General features: G+C 41.3%; 1 protein-coding gene across 2 annotated transcripts in view; it reads left to right on the top strand.

The window, feature by feature from the left end:
• Positions 1–510: 510 nt before the first annotated feature.
• CACNB2 (calcium voltage-gated channel auxiliary subunit beta 2) overlaps positions 511–20,007 on the top strand; it is a 251,465-nt gene continuing 231,968 nt past the window's right edge. For both annotated transcript variants that reach the window (XM_075827589.1, XM_075827587.1), the window contains exon 1: positions 511–921. In XM_075827589.1, coding sequence (XP_075683704.1) covers positions 841–921 — 81 coding nt within the window. In that variant the 5' untranslated portion in view covers positions 511–840. The remainder of the gene's footprint in view (positions 922–20,007) is intronic.

Genomic DNA, 20,007 nt, shown 5'->3' with positions numbered 1-20,007 from the left:
CTCCCAGCTCTGTATGTACAATGTGCAGCAACCTGACAGATGTAATGACAGCTCAGCCCTCTGTAGATCACTCCTGAAAACTTCTCCTAAAACACAGTAAATTCTAAAGTTCTCTGTTTATTTAACAAAAACACAAAAGTTGCAACATCTCCCAACATTCCACTTCTCCGCATGATTTAATATCTGACCTCCAGCACTTTAAACACATAAATCTATGGCTGCTTTTGTCTAATGTGAAAACCTCCTGCGTTTAATGACACCCTGATGGCTTTTGGCCTCCTCTATGATAGATCACTCCATGCTGTCATGGTCATTCTCATCTATACTGCTGTTCTTCTCACTGATGAAGTGCAGTGGGTGCTGAAATCTCATTTTATTACATTGTATTTCTGCTTTCTATCAGTGCACATGCGTCATGGATACATTGTTGCAGAGTGGTGAGCAAGCAGGAGTAGGAGGGGGGGGGCTGCATGCAGGGCTGTAGGGACAGAGTTGGGATCAAGGCTTGGGGGTTCTGCAGACACCCTATTTTGGTGCATGTCTTAGTGATGTGTGGAAGGATCAGGCAGGGTAACCACTCCTCCTCTATGTCTCCAGCCTGCCTGGGAGGTGGCTCAGCTGTGAGATCTTCTTGCTACATACAAGTCACAGAGAGTGAAGTGGATCTGGAGAGGAAAGCAGGCAGCAGCCTTCCTGGGACTAATCCTTCCTCTACCATGATACCATATCAGGCAATATAACAAGAGCAGGCTGCTTGGATGTAGAGGACCCTTCTGCTTGGTGCATTTTTCTGCAGAATTCAATCTCTGTTTTTTGCTGTTTAGTTTTTCTTTTTTTCAAATGGTCCAAAACAACATGTCCAAGACCCCCTCAGCCTCACAGGAGATCCACATGGATGTACTGGAGAACCCCACTATACAGGTAGAGGTCCCTTTTACATTTATGTTATGTAGTGATATTTATTAAATATGATACTGTACTGTTTGTTTATTTATTTGTGATATATGTTTCTGTACTGTTAGTTTGTTTGTTTGTTTGTTTATTTGTGATGTTTGCCTTGTTTTACTCTATACTTTCAATACTCTTATTCAGCCTGTGACTGATCGGCATCTGGGGAACTACAAAGCCCAGACAGGTCATCTGGGGACTTGTGGTTCCTTAACTGTTGGAAAGTTCCATAAGTTTCATATATGTCTTTAGGGTATTGTGTGTGTACTTTGTTGTATGCTGAGCATTGTTTGAAAGGTTTATAGAATAAGTTGGGACTAGTAGTCCCACAGGAGCTTTATAGGCACCTGTTGTCCAGGCTCAATGTACAATGAGGATCTTTTTTTCTGTTCCATAATGAGGGTTTCATTGGTGTTTTATTCTAAAGTAATGACGTGTCAGTTCTTGAAGTGGTCAGATTCATTACACATGAAAATCAGAGGCTTTTTAGTGAATCTTCTGGATACATTTTGGAAGCCAGTGATTGTTCTAGATGCATCTGTCAGTATGGCGCTTTGTAGGAGACTGAAAAAACTCCACAACCAGGTTTGTCTAAATATAGTTTGAGTCAAGCAGGGAACACATCAGTTATAGTCATGAAATGGAAAAGGAAATGACAATACGTTCTCCGGCCATATATACAAATATATCACTAGACATTACAGAACTTATTATACTTAGTCTCTATTCACACTTGTGAGTTCTCCAGCATATTATTGGTTAAAAAAAATTGTTACATTTTAATTGTTATAAGTCAACGGATCCTATTTATTCGGATTGGACTCAAACGTATCAGTCTACATCAGTTTTTTTGTGATCGGTTCATGTACATGATGACCTGGTTTTTTTTTTGGTGTTTTTTATCATTTACACCAATAGGTGACAGATTTAAAAATTTGACGCAAACTTATGTCAATTTGTCATCCCTTTTGCAATCAGTTGCAGAGCAAAACCATTTGCAATGCATTGTTGATGGATATCTTTCACCTGTCTGACCCTACAATGTTATAAAGAGAATTAAGGGGGTGCATCTGCCACCTAAACGCATCTGCACACTTTTAGGGGCTCCACAGCAGGCAAGAGCCACACATGAGCCGTCTCTGCTCTTCTGGTTGAAAAGGTTTAGGTTCTCTCACTTATAGGGAGTACAGGAAATAGTTTGACCCTCGTAACTTATAGTATCAATAGGATATGTAATACATTTCTGATAAGTTGGGATGGCGTGCCCCTTGGTCTACCACCAGCCATGCTTGGCTTCACTTAAGAGACACCCGGACGGCCTCTTGACTATCATAGGCGCAAGTGAAGCTGAGCGCAGGGACATCAGCCAATAGACCCATATGGCCCACATCAATCAAACATTTTTGTCATAACATATTGATAGCCCATAATATGGTGAAAATACCCCTTTAAGTGGTCTACCTGGAGAGCGTTACCCTTTAATATTTGGTAACTCTTGAACGTTTATCTCAGTGAATGTGGCTATGATTTGGCATAGATGGCAGTATTTATTAATACATGTACTTGGTATTCATAGACCTATACCCCATCTCTAGATTATATATGTAAACACATACCCCCCCCCCCCTCCATTGGCCACAGCATTTGGTAGTAGTATCATGTCTAACTTCATGAAGTAGGAGCTATGATTACAGGGATGGGATCAGCAATTTTTGCAGAAGGCTGTGAGGACTGTTGTACAGTCCTATATAAAGTGTAGTTCTTCACCATGGCATTGACCACTGTGTGGACCGCATGTAGCGATGACTATGGCAGAAAAGTCAGAGAGCTGTTCATTAAGAAAATTGCAATGATGCACTTTGCACAGGACCATGAGACTACGAGACTTATCATATCTTCTCCAGACCCTCCAAGTGTGTCTCCTTCATTGACCGGCAGCTTCCTACTAATGGCCTGATTTTATTGTGTCCCATGCTGCAATTTTTTAATCCTAAAAATGCAACATTGCTAAATTAGGATAGTTAAAGCTAAACCCTGTTCATACCTGCATTGTGGGTTTCAGTTGATCTACTCCATCAGAGGAGCAGAACAAGGGAAAACTGGAAGTGACGGTTTCGTTGCACCACGGATACCACTGCCGGTATTTCCTGGAAGCAATAGCACAGCATTCTGCGCTATTGTTTCCGGTAATCTTGGTAATAGCGCAGAATGCTGTGCCATTGCTTCCAGGAAAAACCGGCAGTGGTATCCGTGGCCCCTAACTGCGCCTCCAACGCAGATGTGAACAAGGCCTTAGAAATAGACTATTATGGCATCCGTTTAATGTAGCCCATGACGTATATGTTTAAGGGGTCACGTATTCCATACAGTGGCACATGTCACCCATAGGCTCCCATGTTAAATAAAAAGTATACTGTGTGGTATATGCCTCAATGAAGCTAAGCCTCTCATCAAATATCTGAGCTTCACGGACTTTGGTGTGGGGGGGGGGGGCAATGTTCATTTAAATATGCCCTTACACACACAAATCCCACAAACATGAATGAGCATATTTAAAAAAATTAAAAAAAATCCACCCTCTGCACCAGTGGTTACTGAGATCTGCCATGAGGAACCAAATATAAGGTAATATAGTAGAAATTCTGAGTGTTTAGTTACTTTGTGCTATTAATTTACTTTCGAGCTGTGGTGTAACTTGAAGCTCCTGGGTGACATAATCTTTGATCGGGTCCCCAACTATAAAATGTCACTTTCTTACTTTTTTTTAAATAAAAACAGTTATTGGGCAAGTCACAGAGAAATTGCACATTTGACATCATGACAGGAAAATCAATATCCTCAAATTTCTGTCACATGTATAATTTATATCAATACAAAAGATACAATACAGCAAAACACATGTACAGAGATAATTGTCAGGGCCAGCTACTAAATTAAATGGGTTATGTGGGGACCAAAAATTATTATCAGTGTAGTCCCTGCAGTATGTGATACACTCGCTAATATACCTTCTATGATGACGGTGGGACTCTTCATCATGTGACCGAACCTGCTGTACTCTATGTACTCGCTGAACAGTCTACGGCTTGTACAACAGGGTTGGCCACATGACAAAAAGTCGGCACCACTATAAAAACCTATGAAAATCTCAGAATCAGCGCGACAGGGGACCAGCTCCATGCCCCGGGTACGACTGCAACCTCAGCACCTCATATAGCTTTGCTCCTGACACCTCTTGTTCACCTAACGGCAGGAATGTCTCAAATATTGAGCACTTCATTTATGGGGGCCCTCCAACTAACACACAAATAACATGGCCTCTTGGTGTACAGGCTATTTTTGGCTTAGATTGCTGTGTTGCCACTGCCAAAGATGGGGCCCACATGGCTTGTGACATCCTAGGCCCCGGAGCTGGAGCTCCTACAGCTCCAATGATAATCCAGTCCTGCCTAGCGGCTAAACGAGGGGAAAACGTTTTATGACAGGGCCGGTGGAAGTATACATTTCTCCCTTATGGTGGTCTGTCTGGTAACAAGTGTGCAGGTATGAGAAAGTCAATGTATTGCAGTATATAAGGTCTACCATATAGCAGTTTTGAGGCTATTTGTCAATATGTCGATACAGCTACTGGTATCTAACTTGTTGGGTCATTTTCTCTTGAAGTCTATAGAATATCTTAGTGCTTGGCTCCTGGAGTAACTTGTCTCCTAAAATGGTCAGTAGTTTGTCCATTCTTTAGGTATGTATCCCCTTTCTCAATCTTCTGACATTTCATTGAGATAGTTTGGCACTGGTTGGGGTCCATGAGCTGAGACCTTCACTCATGCCTAGAATGTAGAGGATACAATGCTCCAAGGCATTATCCTGAAATTTTCCTATATCCGATCTTAGTTGGCTCCATGAAAATCTTTTCCAAGGCTGGAGACCATGACTTAACTTGTCCATAGACTGACCATATATATATATACAGAACCTCCAGTGGGTCAGGGACCTCATAGAAACGTAGAGTGACAAACCTTCTTACATGTGCTATATGAGACATAAAAAGTACACAACTCCCCTCATGAACTTATTTGCTGATATTTACTTTTCTGTGATATGTGATGTCCAAGAGTTAGGGCCCTTTTACACTGGCCAATTATCGGGCAAATCAGCGTTCACAGAACACTCGTTCCTGATTATTGACCGTTCACGGGCTGATCGTATTGTTTCGGCAGAAGAAAATATTATCGTTGTCGGCAGCACATCGCCCTATGTAAACAGGAAGATGCGCTGAACACATGATGGAAATGTATGGGGAAGAGTGATCGTAGTAACGAGCGCTCGTCCCCATACATTACTGATAATAGCTCCTTGTGAAAGGGGCAAACGAGCGCCGATAAACGAGCTGTCTCTTTGATGGGCGCTTGTTGTTACAACCAAAATGGGCCGGTGTAAAAGGATACTTAAGGTCATGGGCCGATCAACAAGTGCCGATCAACAAGACAGCTCCTTGATTGGCGCTCGTTACTCTGATCGTCCGTCACTAAACATTTCCACATGGAGACGTGCTGCCGACAACGATGATATTTAATTCTGAATAAAAGAGCAGATCAGCCGATGAACGAGCATTTGATCGGGAATGATCGGGAACGAGCGCTCATATGAAGGCTAGTTTGCCCGATCATTGGCCCGTGTAAAAGGGCTGTAACACTATAGTTTTGGCACCATTGGTCAAGGATCAGCTACTCACCCAATGTAGGTCTCTATGAGTAGTCATTTCATAAGGAAAGTATTATAGGTTAAGTGAGTGAATGTTACATTTCTAGTGAAGAAACACAACGATTGCTGATGATAAGATCATCTCGGTGACATTTCTGTGCATGGAGTGAGAAGTATTAGGAGTGACGGAGAGAGGGGGGAATTGCTGCATTGTTCAGACGCTCTATTGATGCGTGCACGTAAGTTACAGTATGTACTATGAGAATTCTTTGAAATTATTTGTCTTCAGTGCCAGAACAAATTGAATTGTCGGCATGGCAACAATCACATGATATTTTATCTGTAGGCTGCAGAACAGTTTAAGTAAACACCATCATGTATGGTATAATGTATGGAAGGGAAAATATCTCAATGTGAACATGCCTGTAGGAGATCTGATATTCATTCTCTGCTAATATTTTATATATATATATATATATATATATATATATATATATAAAAAGTGTGTATATATATATATATATATATATATATATATATAAATAATCTATCTATCTATCTATCTATCTATCTATCTATCTATCTATCTATCTATCCCATATCTATCTATCTATCTATCTATCTATCTATCTATCTATCTATCTATCTATCTATCTATCTATCTATCTATCTATCTATCTATCTATCTATCTATCTATCTATCTATCTATCTATACCACAGGGAGTGCGGAGATAGCTGTCGCAGCCAGACCCTACTCCTAGGAGTCTTACAGGTGGAGACAATGACTTCCCCTGATAATTACACAGTGCTGTATTCATGCTATACTCAATTATCTCACCATACTAATGAACTTTTATATTATCAATATGGAATGTATACAGTGTGATCTCTCATACTACAATGTAAGGTTGTTATATGTCAGGGGTAGCCATGCTGCCATGAATGTCCATTATATACAAGTCATTTTGCAGGATGTGATGCTCCTCAGCTCAGACATGGTGCCTGTGTGCTAAAATAATCGAATAACGGCATAAGCATTTGGATATGATACTTTAAATGTATTTATTATCTATAATTCATATCGCCAACATGTCGCTGCAATATGCACATTGCACATTCACTCACACCTCAGGTGGGGGTGGGGATAATTTTCCTATTTCAGGTAAACACACCCATTAGGACAAGTTTCATACAAACCTATTTAATGGATTTGAAGTGTTTAGTTGTGAGCTACAATTGAAAATCGTTTGTGTTGTAACAAGTTGTTAGATCACATCTTTAAAGGCAAAATGTCGGCTATAAAAATGGTGACCAGAGGCTTTTTCAGGATAAGCAGCTGCCAGAGGTGTCTGCCAACTGCTTATCTTTCTCCAGATGTGTGGGCTGCAATAAAGTGTGCAGTATGGTTTTGGTTTTGCATTGTGTTATAGTCTAGTGCCGAATTCACAATTCTGCTGGCTATAACTGGAAACTGTCAGCAAGCTCGTCAACAAAAGCTGTGATAATGTAGAAGGACAGTTAGTTTATCCTACATTGGATTACTGTACAGTACCTGCTATAAAAACTGTACTTCCCAGAATGCAAATCACCAGAGCAGGCTCTGTGAAGACAATGAGCCAGCAAGGAATGCTGATAGAATTCAGCTCTGAGGCCTGCAGAATTGTGAATGCAGCTCTGGACTATAATACATGCTGTAACTCAGGGTCAATACAAGATAAAAAATGGAATATAGTTACAAAGTAGCACAAATTTATTGTAGATCATATCTATACGCACATTAAATGGGGCTTAAAGTGTTCTTTAAAGGGGTTTTCTCACAATTAACATTTATCACCTATCCATAGGTGATAAATGTATAATTGCTAGGGGCCCACCACTCAGACTCCCACCGATCTCTAGAACAAAGATCTCGACCACCGTTCATCCTCACTGCATGATCGCAGTAAGGAAGATTTTAATGGGAGTGGTGGGCCATTCAATGTCTATGGGCCCGACGGAAATAGCTAAGCGCTACACTCGGCTGTTTCTATCGGCCCTATAGACATGTCCGCTCCCGCTCCATTCAAAATCCTCCTCATTGCGATCATGCGATCAGCGGAAGTCCCAGCGGTGGGGCCCCCAGCGATCATATATTTATCACCTATCCTATAAAAAGGTGATAAATGTTAATTGTGGGGGAAAAAAAACTTTAAAGCCATGAAAACAGGGGGTGAATATGCCAATTAATACCCTGGTTTTAATCGAATGTTCCCAGTAATAACCACTGGCTACCACACAAAAAATGTATTTTTAGGATAAGATTTCTCTCACCCCTTGTATATGACCTATTAGGGCATATGAACATAATAGAGGGGGTCCCCTTTAATTTAAAAAGGGGTTGTGTTGATGGGATGTCTGCTTTAATTATAATTTTGTTTTCTCCAAAGACTCTTGTGTTCTTGTTAGGGTATGTTCACACTACAGAGTCCGTAACGGACGAAATTACGGGGCTGTTTTCAGGAGATGTGCAGGCGCTTGAACGCCGCGTCCATGGAGTCCATGGAAAACGGCTCCATTTACGTCTGAAGAAGTGACGTGACACTTCTTTGACGCGGGCGTCTTTTTTACGCCCCGCCTTTTGACAGCGGGGCGTAAAAAAAAATGACCGTCTGAAGAGAACATCGTAAGACCCATTCAAATGAATGGGCAAATGTTTGCCGACGCTATTGAGGCGCATTTTTGGACGTAATTCGGGGCTAAAACGTGTGTGTGCACATACCCTTTTAGTGTTTTATGCGCCTGATGATCCTTCTTTACCACATGGTTCAGCAGATTTCTTCGGGAGCGCATCTACAGATTGGGCTTCAGGCTCCTTAGTGTCAAATTATGATCTGAGAATTAAAGTGTAACTAAACTTTCAGAAAGTTTCTGACATGTCATAGTGACATAGTGACATGTCAGAAGTTTTGATCGGTGAGGGTCCGCGCACTGAGACCCTCACCGATTGCTAAAACGAAGCTGCAGAAGTGCTTGAGTGAGCGCTGAGATGCTTGGTTCCTGATCTGCTTTTCTCGGAAAGCCGAGGTATCGGTGTACGGCCCCAATAGAAAGTCTATGGGCCTGTACACCAACTGCTCGGCTTTCAGAATAAGCCAATCAGAAACGAAGCGGCTCAGCGCTCACCCAAGCGCTTCTGCCGCTTAGTTTTAGCGATCGGTGGGGGTCTCAGTGATCAAACCCCCACCGATCAAAACTTCTGACATGTCACACGCCAGAAGTTTTCTGAAAGTTTAGTTCCGTTTAAGTAAAGTAGAAGTGACTGGGAATATTCTGCAGCATCTGCTTAGGCACTGGAGGGATCTAAATTTGTGTAACAGTCTCTGATCACTGCACAGTTCCGCAGGTCCTTGTGTAACAAGTGCACCAGTTGCCAAAGCAAATAGGGCATTTTTTAAGACGCAGAACTATTTCATGTTGACTTCATTTTCTACGTTCCAATTGCTGGAACAGACCAAACTTTAGGTCAACACAAAATTTTACAAATGAACATTTGAGTTCTAATGTGATACAGAACAAAAATATATGTGAATGTATATTATATGTCACTGTGGCCGGGGGGGACTCCGCCATGTTTAATACAGAAAATCATATTTAGAAACACAATGTAGTGTTATGTATTCCATAGCAACCTGTAGATTATATACTGTATACCAGTTTTCTAGCAGACTTTAAGGGCTCGTCCACATATGTCCAGCCGTCCAGAGGGAAACCGATAACAAAACTGAATCCGTATTTTCCTATGGTGTCTGTTTTGTGTTCGAGGGCATCAGCTGTGACGCTTGACATCTGCCCGAGCCGAATGGAGAAACATTGGCATCAGTTGTGTCTGGCTTAAACTGTCCAGAAACAACTGATATATGTAAAAAGTAGAGGGGTTAAAGAGGTTATCCAGGACTTTTTAATATCAGCAGTAGGGCAGGGGATGGATAACATAATTAACTAACAAATACTCACCCCCTGAAGTAACCCCCGTACCAGTGCTGAGATCCCGTTCTCGACCGATTCAGTTGCGAAAGCTGCAGCAGGGGTCACATGGCGTTTAGACAATTACTGGTCTCAGAGTTGATGATGCCGTGCATGGCCCATGACCACTGAGAGTGAGACCAGCGATCAAACAGCACGTGATCGCTGCAGGAGCTTCCAGGATTAGAGCAGCGTAGAACGGGACCTCAGCGCTGGAGCATGGGGCATTTCAAGGGGTGAGTATTTGTTTGCTTATTATGTAATGCCATCCCCTGCCCTGCTGCCGATTTTGAAAAGCCCCAGATAACACCTTTAAAGAGTTATTCTCATCATAGATTGTTATGGCATATCACTAGGATTGCTTGCAAACTCTGGGATCACCGGAGACCTGTGGAACCAAGAGACTGAGATCTCATGTGATTCTCTCGCAGTCCTAGTTGTTTTTTTTGCAAAGTAAGAAATTGGCTCTGGCCTTTGCTTGGTGCCACAGTGTAGTTGAATTAAATTATTGTGTTCAGTGTCTACCAAATGCTACGTGTCACTTTTCTTTTAAAGTGTCTCTCCAACTATGAACATAATTTTATTTTTAAAGAGTATTTAACCTTTCAGGATGTCTTTTCAGAATAAGCTGTAATATGTGTGTACATGAGAAATTACACAATTTCTCGCCATTATATGACTTGTATTCTGCATTTTTAAGCTGTTTTTCCCTCTGCAGGCTCTATCTCAAATTCTCAGTTTTCTCTAAGCTAGTGGGCGGAGCCTAACTGCTATCATGGTTTTTATACACTGTATACATAGGAGAATCCAGCTCTTCTATCACATATATATCAGCAGCATATATAGCAGTAATGTGCAGTGTAGCTGTGAACCCAGCACTGGGGTGAGATATAACACTTAATAGAAGCTGCAGCAGCGTCTGTGTGTCTCTCTGACTCTCTCTCTCTCTAATCCTGCTTCCTCCTCCCCCTCCCTACTCCATAGACTTCTATGGGTAGCTGTAACCTGAACTCTTAGTTAGTCTGTCTTGTCTTGAGGAGATGGATTTAGCAGCGAATTGAAAGTGAATGAACAGTAAGGAGGGGGGGGGGGCCTGATATGTGGAAAAAGAGAGCGTTACTCAATAAGTCATACTGTATGTACCCCAAATTATGCTATTAAAAGATTCAACTTATCCCACAGCTCTCATACAGCTCTCAACGTAAAAATAAAAAAGTTATGGCTCTCTGAATACTGACGCAAAAACAGAAAAATTAAGGGGTTAACCTCTTTTCACGCCACGACATACTATTGCGTCGTGGTGGGGTAGATAATGTTCGGAGCGGGCTCACCCGCTGAGCCCGCTCCGTACGTAGCAGGTGCCAGCTGTGTTTTGCAACTGGTACCCGGGAGTAACAGTCAGGAACAGAGCTCCTGGCTGTTGAACCCCTTAAAGGCTGCGATCAAGCATGATCGCAGCATCTAAGACATTACAAACATGGCGGGCCCCCTCTGACAGCTCATCGGCCCCCCGAAAAGCAATCGGGGGCGCCAATGGTTGTCATGGCAGCTCAGGGGCTTAATGAAAGCCCCCAGGGCTGCCTTTCTTCATCTCCTGTTAGGCCGTGTCTCTTTTCATCTACAGGTATGGTGGCTATGTCATTGTATTACTAGACAACTTTACCATTATGGAGGTTTAGACATCTTGGTGACAACCCCTGTAGGTGCTAAATATAGATTTCAGTAGGGCTCATGTATACAGCAGAGCACTATGGATTATTTGGGAGCTGTAGGCACTCCGTATGTTTCCTCTATATGGCATCATGTTACACAGATATTCTCCTTTAAAAGAAATCCTATGGAATTCACAGTCTTGTGATTTTTGGGACAGGTTTGTGACAATATCTATAATACCTCTAAATCTGTTCTCATCTTTACTGAACTTTAGTATTTGGCTTGCTGTGCCGGTATTTCAGCATTACTAATAATCTATTATAACACATGTTATAACTTAGATCTTTCATCCGTTTCATTAATCTGTTGGCCCATCTGTGAACTATTTCAAAATGTTCTCTTGGCATATTGATGGTGCCCACGACATCTCTGCATGTTCAAGGTTATGCTTTACTAGTGAAATAAGACATAGTGGGGCAGATTTACTATTCAAATTGCACCTAAATGCGGGCTCAGCAAGGGAGCCTGGGTTGACGGGAAAGGGGCATGGTAAAAAAAGGAGCGTGGTTTAAAGTGCGGACGCCATTCGCTAAAATTTTAATGAAAAAAAGTTGCAAAAAACTAAGCAAACTAATATTTGATATAAGGAAGAGAGGTGTCTAGTAATGTCCAACAAGATCCGCCACATTTATCATACAGCATGCACCACTTTGATTAATTTGGTGCGTTTTTGGACTGCCTTGTTTAAGTTTACACTGTCTAAAACTTAGAGAGTGTTATTAAATCTGTCCTATTAATTACATGCATGGGATGACTTTTTAAAGGGGGGAGGGGTATACAATAACTTTAGATAACATACAGTTACTGGCTTATATATTCCCGAACGTAATAGATTTATCTCCAGTCTTCTTTCCTTGTATTTATATCAGTATGCCTGTGGAATGTTTATATAGTTTTGTATTTTATGACATAAAACTTGTGTCTGGATAAAGGCTTATACAGTGCAGAGATTACTGCAGAGTTGGTGGCTATCCCTGCTTATAGAAACACATGGCAGAAAATCAGCGGGATAAAGCAGTGTACTTTCTAATTACTAATTCAAATATATATATATATATATATATATATATATATATATAAAACATTTTATATATATATATATATATATATATATATATATCTTTATAGCAGTTAGAGCTCTGTTTATCTAATACACAGTTCCAAATCCCTTGCATAGACACAGAATTAAATATTAAACTCCTGGCTACCTGAAGATGCCACTAGAGTGAGTCTAGGAGCTTATTGCCCTTTGATTTATTATTCAGTTCAATATGTAACAGTATGCTGTAAGCTCCTTAGCTCCCTCTAGTGGTGACAGAATACTAGGCGATTCTAAATTAAAGTAAACTTGTCACGTTGAAAATGTAGTCCGATCTGCCGACTGCATGTTATAGAGCAGGAGGAGCTGAACAGATTATAAACTGCTTTGTGGGTAAGGATTCAGTATAAATGCTCAGTATGGTCTTTTACACATGGAACATTTAATATTATCGTTGTCGGCAGCACATCGCCCTATGTAAACAGGAAGATGCGCTGAACACATGATGGAAATGTATGGGGAAGAGTGATCGTAGTAACGAGCGCTCGTCCCCATACATTACTGATAATAGCTCCTTGTGAAAGGGGCAAACGAGCGCCGATAAACGAGCTGTCTCTTTGATGGGCGCTTGTTGTTACAACCAAAATGGGCCGGTGTAAAAGGATACTTAAGGTCATGGGCCGATCAACAAGTGCCGATCAACAAGACAGCTCCTTGATTGGCGCTCGTTACTCTGATCGTCCGTCACTAAACATTTCCACATGGAGACGTGCTGCCGACAACGATGATATTTAATTCTGAATAAAAGAGCAGATCAGCCGATGAACGAGCATTTGATCGGGAATGATCGGGAACGAGCGCTCATATGAAGGCTAGTTTGCCCGATCATTGGCCCGTGTAAAAGGGCTGTAACACTATAGTTTTGGCACCATTGGTCAAGGATCAGCTGCTCACCCAATGTAGGTCTCTATGAGTAGTCATTTCATAAGGAAAGTATTATAGGTTAAGTGAGTGAATGTTACATTTCTAGTGAAGAAACACAACGATTGCTGATGATAAGATCATCTCGGTGACATTTCTGTGCATGGAGTGAGAAGTATTAGGAGTGACGGAGAGAGGGGGGAATTGCTGCATTGTTCAGACGCTCTATTGATGCGTGCACGTAAGTTACAGTATGTACTATGAGAATTCTTTGAAATTATTTGTCTTCAGTGCCAGAACAAATTGAATTGTCGGCATGGCAACAATCACATGATATTTTATCTGTAGGCTGCAGAACAGTTTAAGTAAACACCATCATGTATGGTATAATGTATGGAAGGGAAAATATCTCAATGTGAACATGCCTGTAGGAGATCTGATATTCATTCTCTGCTAATATTTTATATATATATATATATATATATATATATATATATATATATATAAAAAGTGTGTATATATATATATATATATATATATATATATAAATAATCTATCTATCTATCTATCTATCTATCTATCTATCTATCTATCTATCTATCTATCTATCTATCTATCTATCCCATATCTATCTATCTATCTATCTATCTATCTATCTATCTATCTATCTATCTATCTATCTATCTATCTATCTATCTATCTATCTATCTATCTCATATCTATCTATCTATCTATCTATCTATCTATCTATCTATCTATCTATCTATCTATCTATCTATCTATCTATCTATCTATCTATCTATCTATCTATCTATCTATCTATCTATCTATCTATACCACAGGGAGTGCGGAGATAGCTGTCGCAGCCAGACCCTACTCCTAGGAGTCTTACAGGTGGAGACAATGACTTCCCCTGATAATTACACAGTGCTGTATTCATGCTATACTCAATTATCTCACCATACTAATGAACTTTTATATTATCAATATGGAATGTATACAGTGTGATCTCTCATACTACAATGTAAGGTTGTTATATGTCAGGGGTAGCCATGCTGCCATGAATGTCCATTATATACAAGTCATTTTGCAGGATGTGATGCTCCTCAGCTCAGACATGGTGCCTGTGTGCTAAAATAATCGAATAACGGCATAAGCATTTGGATATGATACTTTAAATGTATTTATTATCTATAATTCATATCGCCAACATGTCGCTGCAATATGCACATTGCACATTCACTCACACCTCAGGTGGGGGTGGGGATAATTTTCCTATTTCAGGTAAACACACCCATTAGGACAAGTTTCATACAAACCTATTTAATGGATTTGAAGTGTTTAGTTGTGAGCTACAATTGAAAATCGTTTGTGTTGTAACAAGTTGTTAGATCACATCTTTAAAGGCAAAATGTCGGCTATAAAAATGGTGACCAGAGGCTTTTTCAGGATAAGCAGCTGCCAGAGGTGTCTGCCAACTGCTTATCTTTCTCCAGATGTGTGGGCTGCAATAAAGTGTGCAGTATGGTTTTGGTTTTGCATTGTGTTATAGTCTAGTGCCGAATTCACAATTCTGCTGGCTATAACTGGAAACTGTCAGCAAGCTCGTCAACAAAAGCTGTGATAATGTAGAAGGACAGTTAGTTTATCCTACATTGGATTACTGTACAGTACCTGCTATAAAAACTGTACTTCCCAGAATGCAAATCACCAGAGCAGGCTCTGTGAAGACAATGAGCCAGCAAGGAATGCTGATAGAATTCAGCTCTGAGGCCTGCAGAATTGTGAATGCAGCTCTGGACTATAATACATGCTGTAACTCAGGGTCAATACAAGATAAAAAATGGAATATAGTTACAAAGTAGCACAAATTTATTGTAGATCATATCTATACGCACATTAAATGGGGCTTAAAGTGTTCTTTAAAGGGGTTTTCTCACAATTAACATTTATCACCTATCCATAGGTGATAAATGTATAATTGCTAGGGGCCCACCACTCAGACTCCCACCGATCTCTAGAACAAAGATCTCGACCACCGTTCATCCTCACTGCATGATCGCAGTAAGGAAGATTTTAATGGGAGTGGTGGGCCATTCAATGTCTATGGGCCCGACGGAAATAGCTAAGCGCTACACTCGGCTGTTTCTATCGGCCCTATAGACATGTCCGCTCCCGCTCCATTCAAAATCCTCCTCATTGCGATCATGCGATCAGCGGAAGTCCCAGCGGTGGGGCCCCCAGCGATCATATATTTATCACCTATCCTATAAAAAGGTGATAAATGTTAATTGTGGGGGAAAAAAAACTTTAAAGCCATGAAAACAGGGGGTGAATATGCCAATTAATACCCTGGTTTTAATCGAATGTTCCCAGTAATAACCACTGGCTACCACACAAAAAATGTATTTTTAGGATAAGATTTCTCTCACCCCTTGTATATGACCTATTAGGGCATATGAACATAATAGAGGGGGTCCCCTTTAATTTAAAAAGGGGTTGTGTTGATGGGATGTCTGCTTTAATTATAATTTTGTTTTCTCCAAAGACTCTTGTGTTCCTGTTAGGGTATGTTCACACTACAGAGTCCGTAACGGACGAAATTACGGGGCTGTTTTCAGGAGATGTGCAGGCGCTTGAACGCCGCGTCCATGGAGTCCATGGAAAACGGCTCCATTTACGTCTGAAGAAGTGACGTGACACTTCTTTGACGCGGGCGTCTTTTTTACGCCCCGCCTTTTGACAGCGGGGCGTAAAAAAAAATGACCGTCTGAAGAGAACATCGTAAGACCCATTCAAATGAATGGGCAAATGTTTGCCGACGCTATTGAGGCGCATTTTTGGACGTAATTCGGGGCTAAAACGTGTGTGTGCACATACCCTTTTAGTGTTTTATGCGCCTGATGATCCTTCTTTACCACATGGTTCAGCAGATTTCTTCGGGAGCGCATCTACAGATTGGGCTTCAGGCTCCTTAGTGTCAAATTATGATCTGAGAATTAAAGTGTAACTAAACTTTCAGAAAGTTTCTGACATGTCATAGTGACATAGTGACATGTCAGAAGTTTTGATCGGTGAGGGTCCGCGCACTGAGACCCTCACCGATTGCTAAAACGAAGCTGCAGAAGTGCTTGAGTGAGCGCTGAGATGCTTGGTTCCTGATCTGCTTTTCTCGGAAAGCCGAGGTATCGGTGTACGGCCCCAATAGAAAGTCTATGGGCCTGTACACCAACTGCTCGGCTTTCAGAATAAGCCAATCAGAAACGAAGCGGCTCAGCGCTCACCCAAGCGCTTCTGCCGCTTAGTTTTAGCGATCGGTGGGGGTCTCAGTGATCAAACCCCCACCGATCAAAACTTCTGACATGTCACACGCCAGAAGTTTTCTGAAAGTTTAGTTCCGTTTAAGTAAAGTAGAAGTGACTGGGAATATTCTGCAGCATCTGCTTAGGCACTGGAGGGATCTAAATTTGTGTAACAGTCTCTGATCACTGCACAGTTCCGCAGGTCCTTGTGTAACAAGTGCACCAGTTGCCAAAGCAAATAGGGCATTTTTTAAGACGCAGAACTATTTCATGTTGACTTCATTTTCTACGTTCCAATTGCTGGAACAGACCAAACTTTAGGTCAACACAAAATTTTACAAATGAACATTTGAGTTCTAATGTGATACAGAACAAAAATATATGTGAATGTATATTATATGTCACTGTGGCCGGGGGGGACTCCGCCATGTTTAATACAGAAAATCATATTTAGAAACACAATGTAGTGTTATGTATTCCATAGCAACCTGTAGATTATATACTGTATACCAGTTTTCTAGCAGACTTTAAGGGCTCGTCCACATATGTCCAGCCGTCCAGAGGGAAACCGATAACAAAACTGAATCCGTATTTTCCTATGGTGTCTGTTTTGTGTTCGAGGGCATCAGCTGTGACGCTTGACATCTGCCCGAGCCGAATGGAGAAACATTGGCATCAGTTGTGTCTGGCTTAAACTGTCCAGAAACAACTGATATATGTAAAAAGTAGAGGGGTTAAAGAGGTTATCCAGGACTTTTTAATATCAGCAGTAGGGCAGGGGATGGATAACATAATTAACTAACAAATACTCACCCCCTGAAGTAACCCCCGTACCAGTGCTGAGATCCCGTTCTCGACCGATTCAGTTGCGAAAGCTGCAGCAGGGGTCACATGGCGTTTAGACAATTACTGGTCTCAGAGTTGATGATGCCGTGCATGGCCCATGACCACTGAGAGTGAGACCAGCGATCAAACAGCACGTGATCGCTGCAGGAGCTTCCAGGATTAGAGCAGCGTAGAACGGGACCTCAGCGCTGGAGCATGGGGCATTTCAAGGGGTGAGTATTTGTTTGCTTATTATGTAATGCCATCCCCTGCCCTGCTGCCGATTTTGAAAAGCCCCAGATAACACCTTTAAAGAGTTATTCTCATCATAGATTGTTATGGCATATCACTAGGATTGCTTGCAAACTCTGGGATCACCGGAGACCTGTGGAACCAAGAGACTGAGATCTCATGTGATTCTCTCGCAGTCCTAGTTGTTTTTTTTGCAAAGTAAGAAATTGGCTCTGGCCTTTGCTTGGTGCCACAGTGTAGTTGAATTAAATTATTGTGTTCAGTGTCTACCAAATGCTACGTGTCACTTTTCTTTTAAAGTGTCTCTCCAACTATGAACATAATTTTATTTTTAAAGAGTATTTAACCTTTCAGGATGTCTTTTCAGAATAAGCTGTAATATGTGTGTACATGAGAAATTACACAATTTCTCGCCATTATATGACTTGTATTCTGCATTTTTAAGCTGTTTTTCCCTCTGCAGGCTCTATCTCAAATTCTCAGTTTTCTCTAAGCTAGTGGGCGGAGCCTAACTGCTATCATGGTTTTTATACACTGTATACATAGGAGAATCCAGCTCTTCTATCACATATATATCAGCAGCATATATAGCAGTAATGTGCAGTGTAGCTGTGAACCCAGCACTGGGGTGAGATATAACACTTAATAGAAGCTGCAGCAGCGTCTGTGTGTCTCTCTAATCCTGCTTCCTCCTCCCCCTCCCTACTCCATAGACTTCTATGGGTAGCTGTAACCTGAACTCTTAGTTAGTCTGTCTTGTCTTGAGGAGATGGATTTAGCAGCGAATTGAAAGTGAATGAACAGTAAGGAGGGGGGGGGGCCTGATATGTGGAAAAAGAGAGCGTTACTCAATAAGTCATACTGTATGTACCCCAAATTATGCTATTAAAAGATTCAACTTATCCCACAGCTCTCATACAGCTCTCAACGTAAAAATAAAAAAGTTATGGCTCTCTGAATACTGACGCAAAAACAGAAAAATTAAGGGGTTAACCTCTTTTCACGCCACGACATACTATTGCGTCGTGGTGGGGTAGATAATGTTCGGAGCGGGCTCACCCGCTGAGCCCGCTCCGTACGTAGCAGGTGCCAGCTGTGTTTTGCAACTGGTACCCGGGAGTAACAGTCAGGAACAGAGCTCCTGGCTGTTGAACCCCTTAAAGGCTGCGATCAAGCATGATCGCAGCATCTAAGACATTACAAACATGGCGGGCCCCCTCTGACAGCTCATCGGCCCCCCGAAAAGCAATCGGGGGCGCCAATGGTTGTCATGGCAGCTCAGGGGCTTAATGAAAGCCCCCAGGGCTGCCTTTCTTCATCTCCTGTTAGGCCGTGTCTCTTTTCATCTACAGGTATGGTGGCTATGTCATTGTATTACTAGACAACTTTACCATTATGGAGGTTTAGACATCTTGGTGACAACCCCTGTAGGTGCTAAATATAGATTTCAGTAGGGCTCATGTATACAGCAGAGCACTATGGATTATTTGGGAGCTGTAGGCACTCCGTATGTTTCCTCTATATGGCATCATGTTACACAGATATTCTCCTTTAAAAGAAATCCTATGGAATTCACAGTCTTGTGATTTTTGGGACAGGTTTGTGACAATATCTATAATACCTCTAAATCTGTTCTCATCTTTACTGAACTTTAGTATTTGGCTTGCTGTGCCGGTATTTCAGCATTACTAATAATCTATTATAACACATGTTATAACTTAGATCTTTCATCCGTTTCATTAATCTGTTGGCCCATCTGTGAACTATTTCAAAATGTTCTCTTGGCATATTGATGGTGCCCACGACATCTCTGCATGTTCAAGGTTATGCTTTACTAGTGAAATAAGACATAGTGGGGCAGATTTACTATTCAAATTGCACCTAAATGCGGGCTCAGCAAGGGAGCCTGGGTTGACGGGAAAGGGGCATGGTAAAAAAAGGAGCGTGGTTTAAAGTGCGGACGCCATTCGCTAAAATTTTAATGAAAAAAAGTTGCAAAAAACTAAGCAAACTAATATTTGATATAAGGAAGAGAGGTGTCTAGTAATGTCCAACAAGATCCGCCACATTTATCATACAGCATGCACCACTTTGATTAATTTGGTGCGTTTTTGGACTGCCTTGTTTAAGTTTACACTGTCTAAAACTTAGAGAGTGTTATTAAATCTGTCCTATTAATTACATGCATGGGATGACTTTTTAAAGGGGGGAGGGGTATACAATAACTTTAGATAACATACAGTTACTGGCTTATATATTCCCGAACGTAATAGATTTATCTCCAGTCTTCTTTCCTTGTATTT

This window comes from Rhinoderma darwinii, chromosome 5, assembly GCF_050947455.1.
Source record: "Rhinoderma darwinii isolate aRhiDar2 chromosome 5, aRhiDar2.hap1, whole genome shotgun sequence".
NCBI classification, from domain to species: Eukaryota; Metazoa; Chordata; class Amphibia; order Anura; family Rhinodermatidae; genus Rhinoderma; species Rhinoderma darwinii.
The sequence above is the reverse complement of the archived record's forward strand: the minus strand, read 5'-3'. Positions and strand labels throughout refer to the sequence as shown.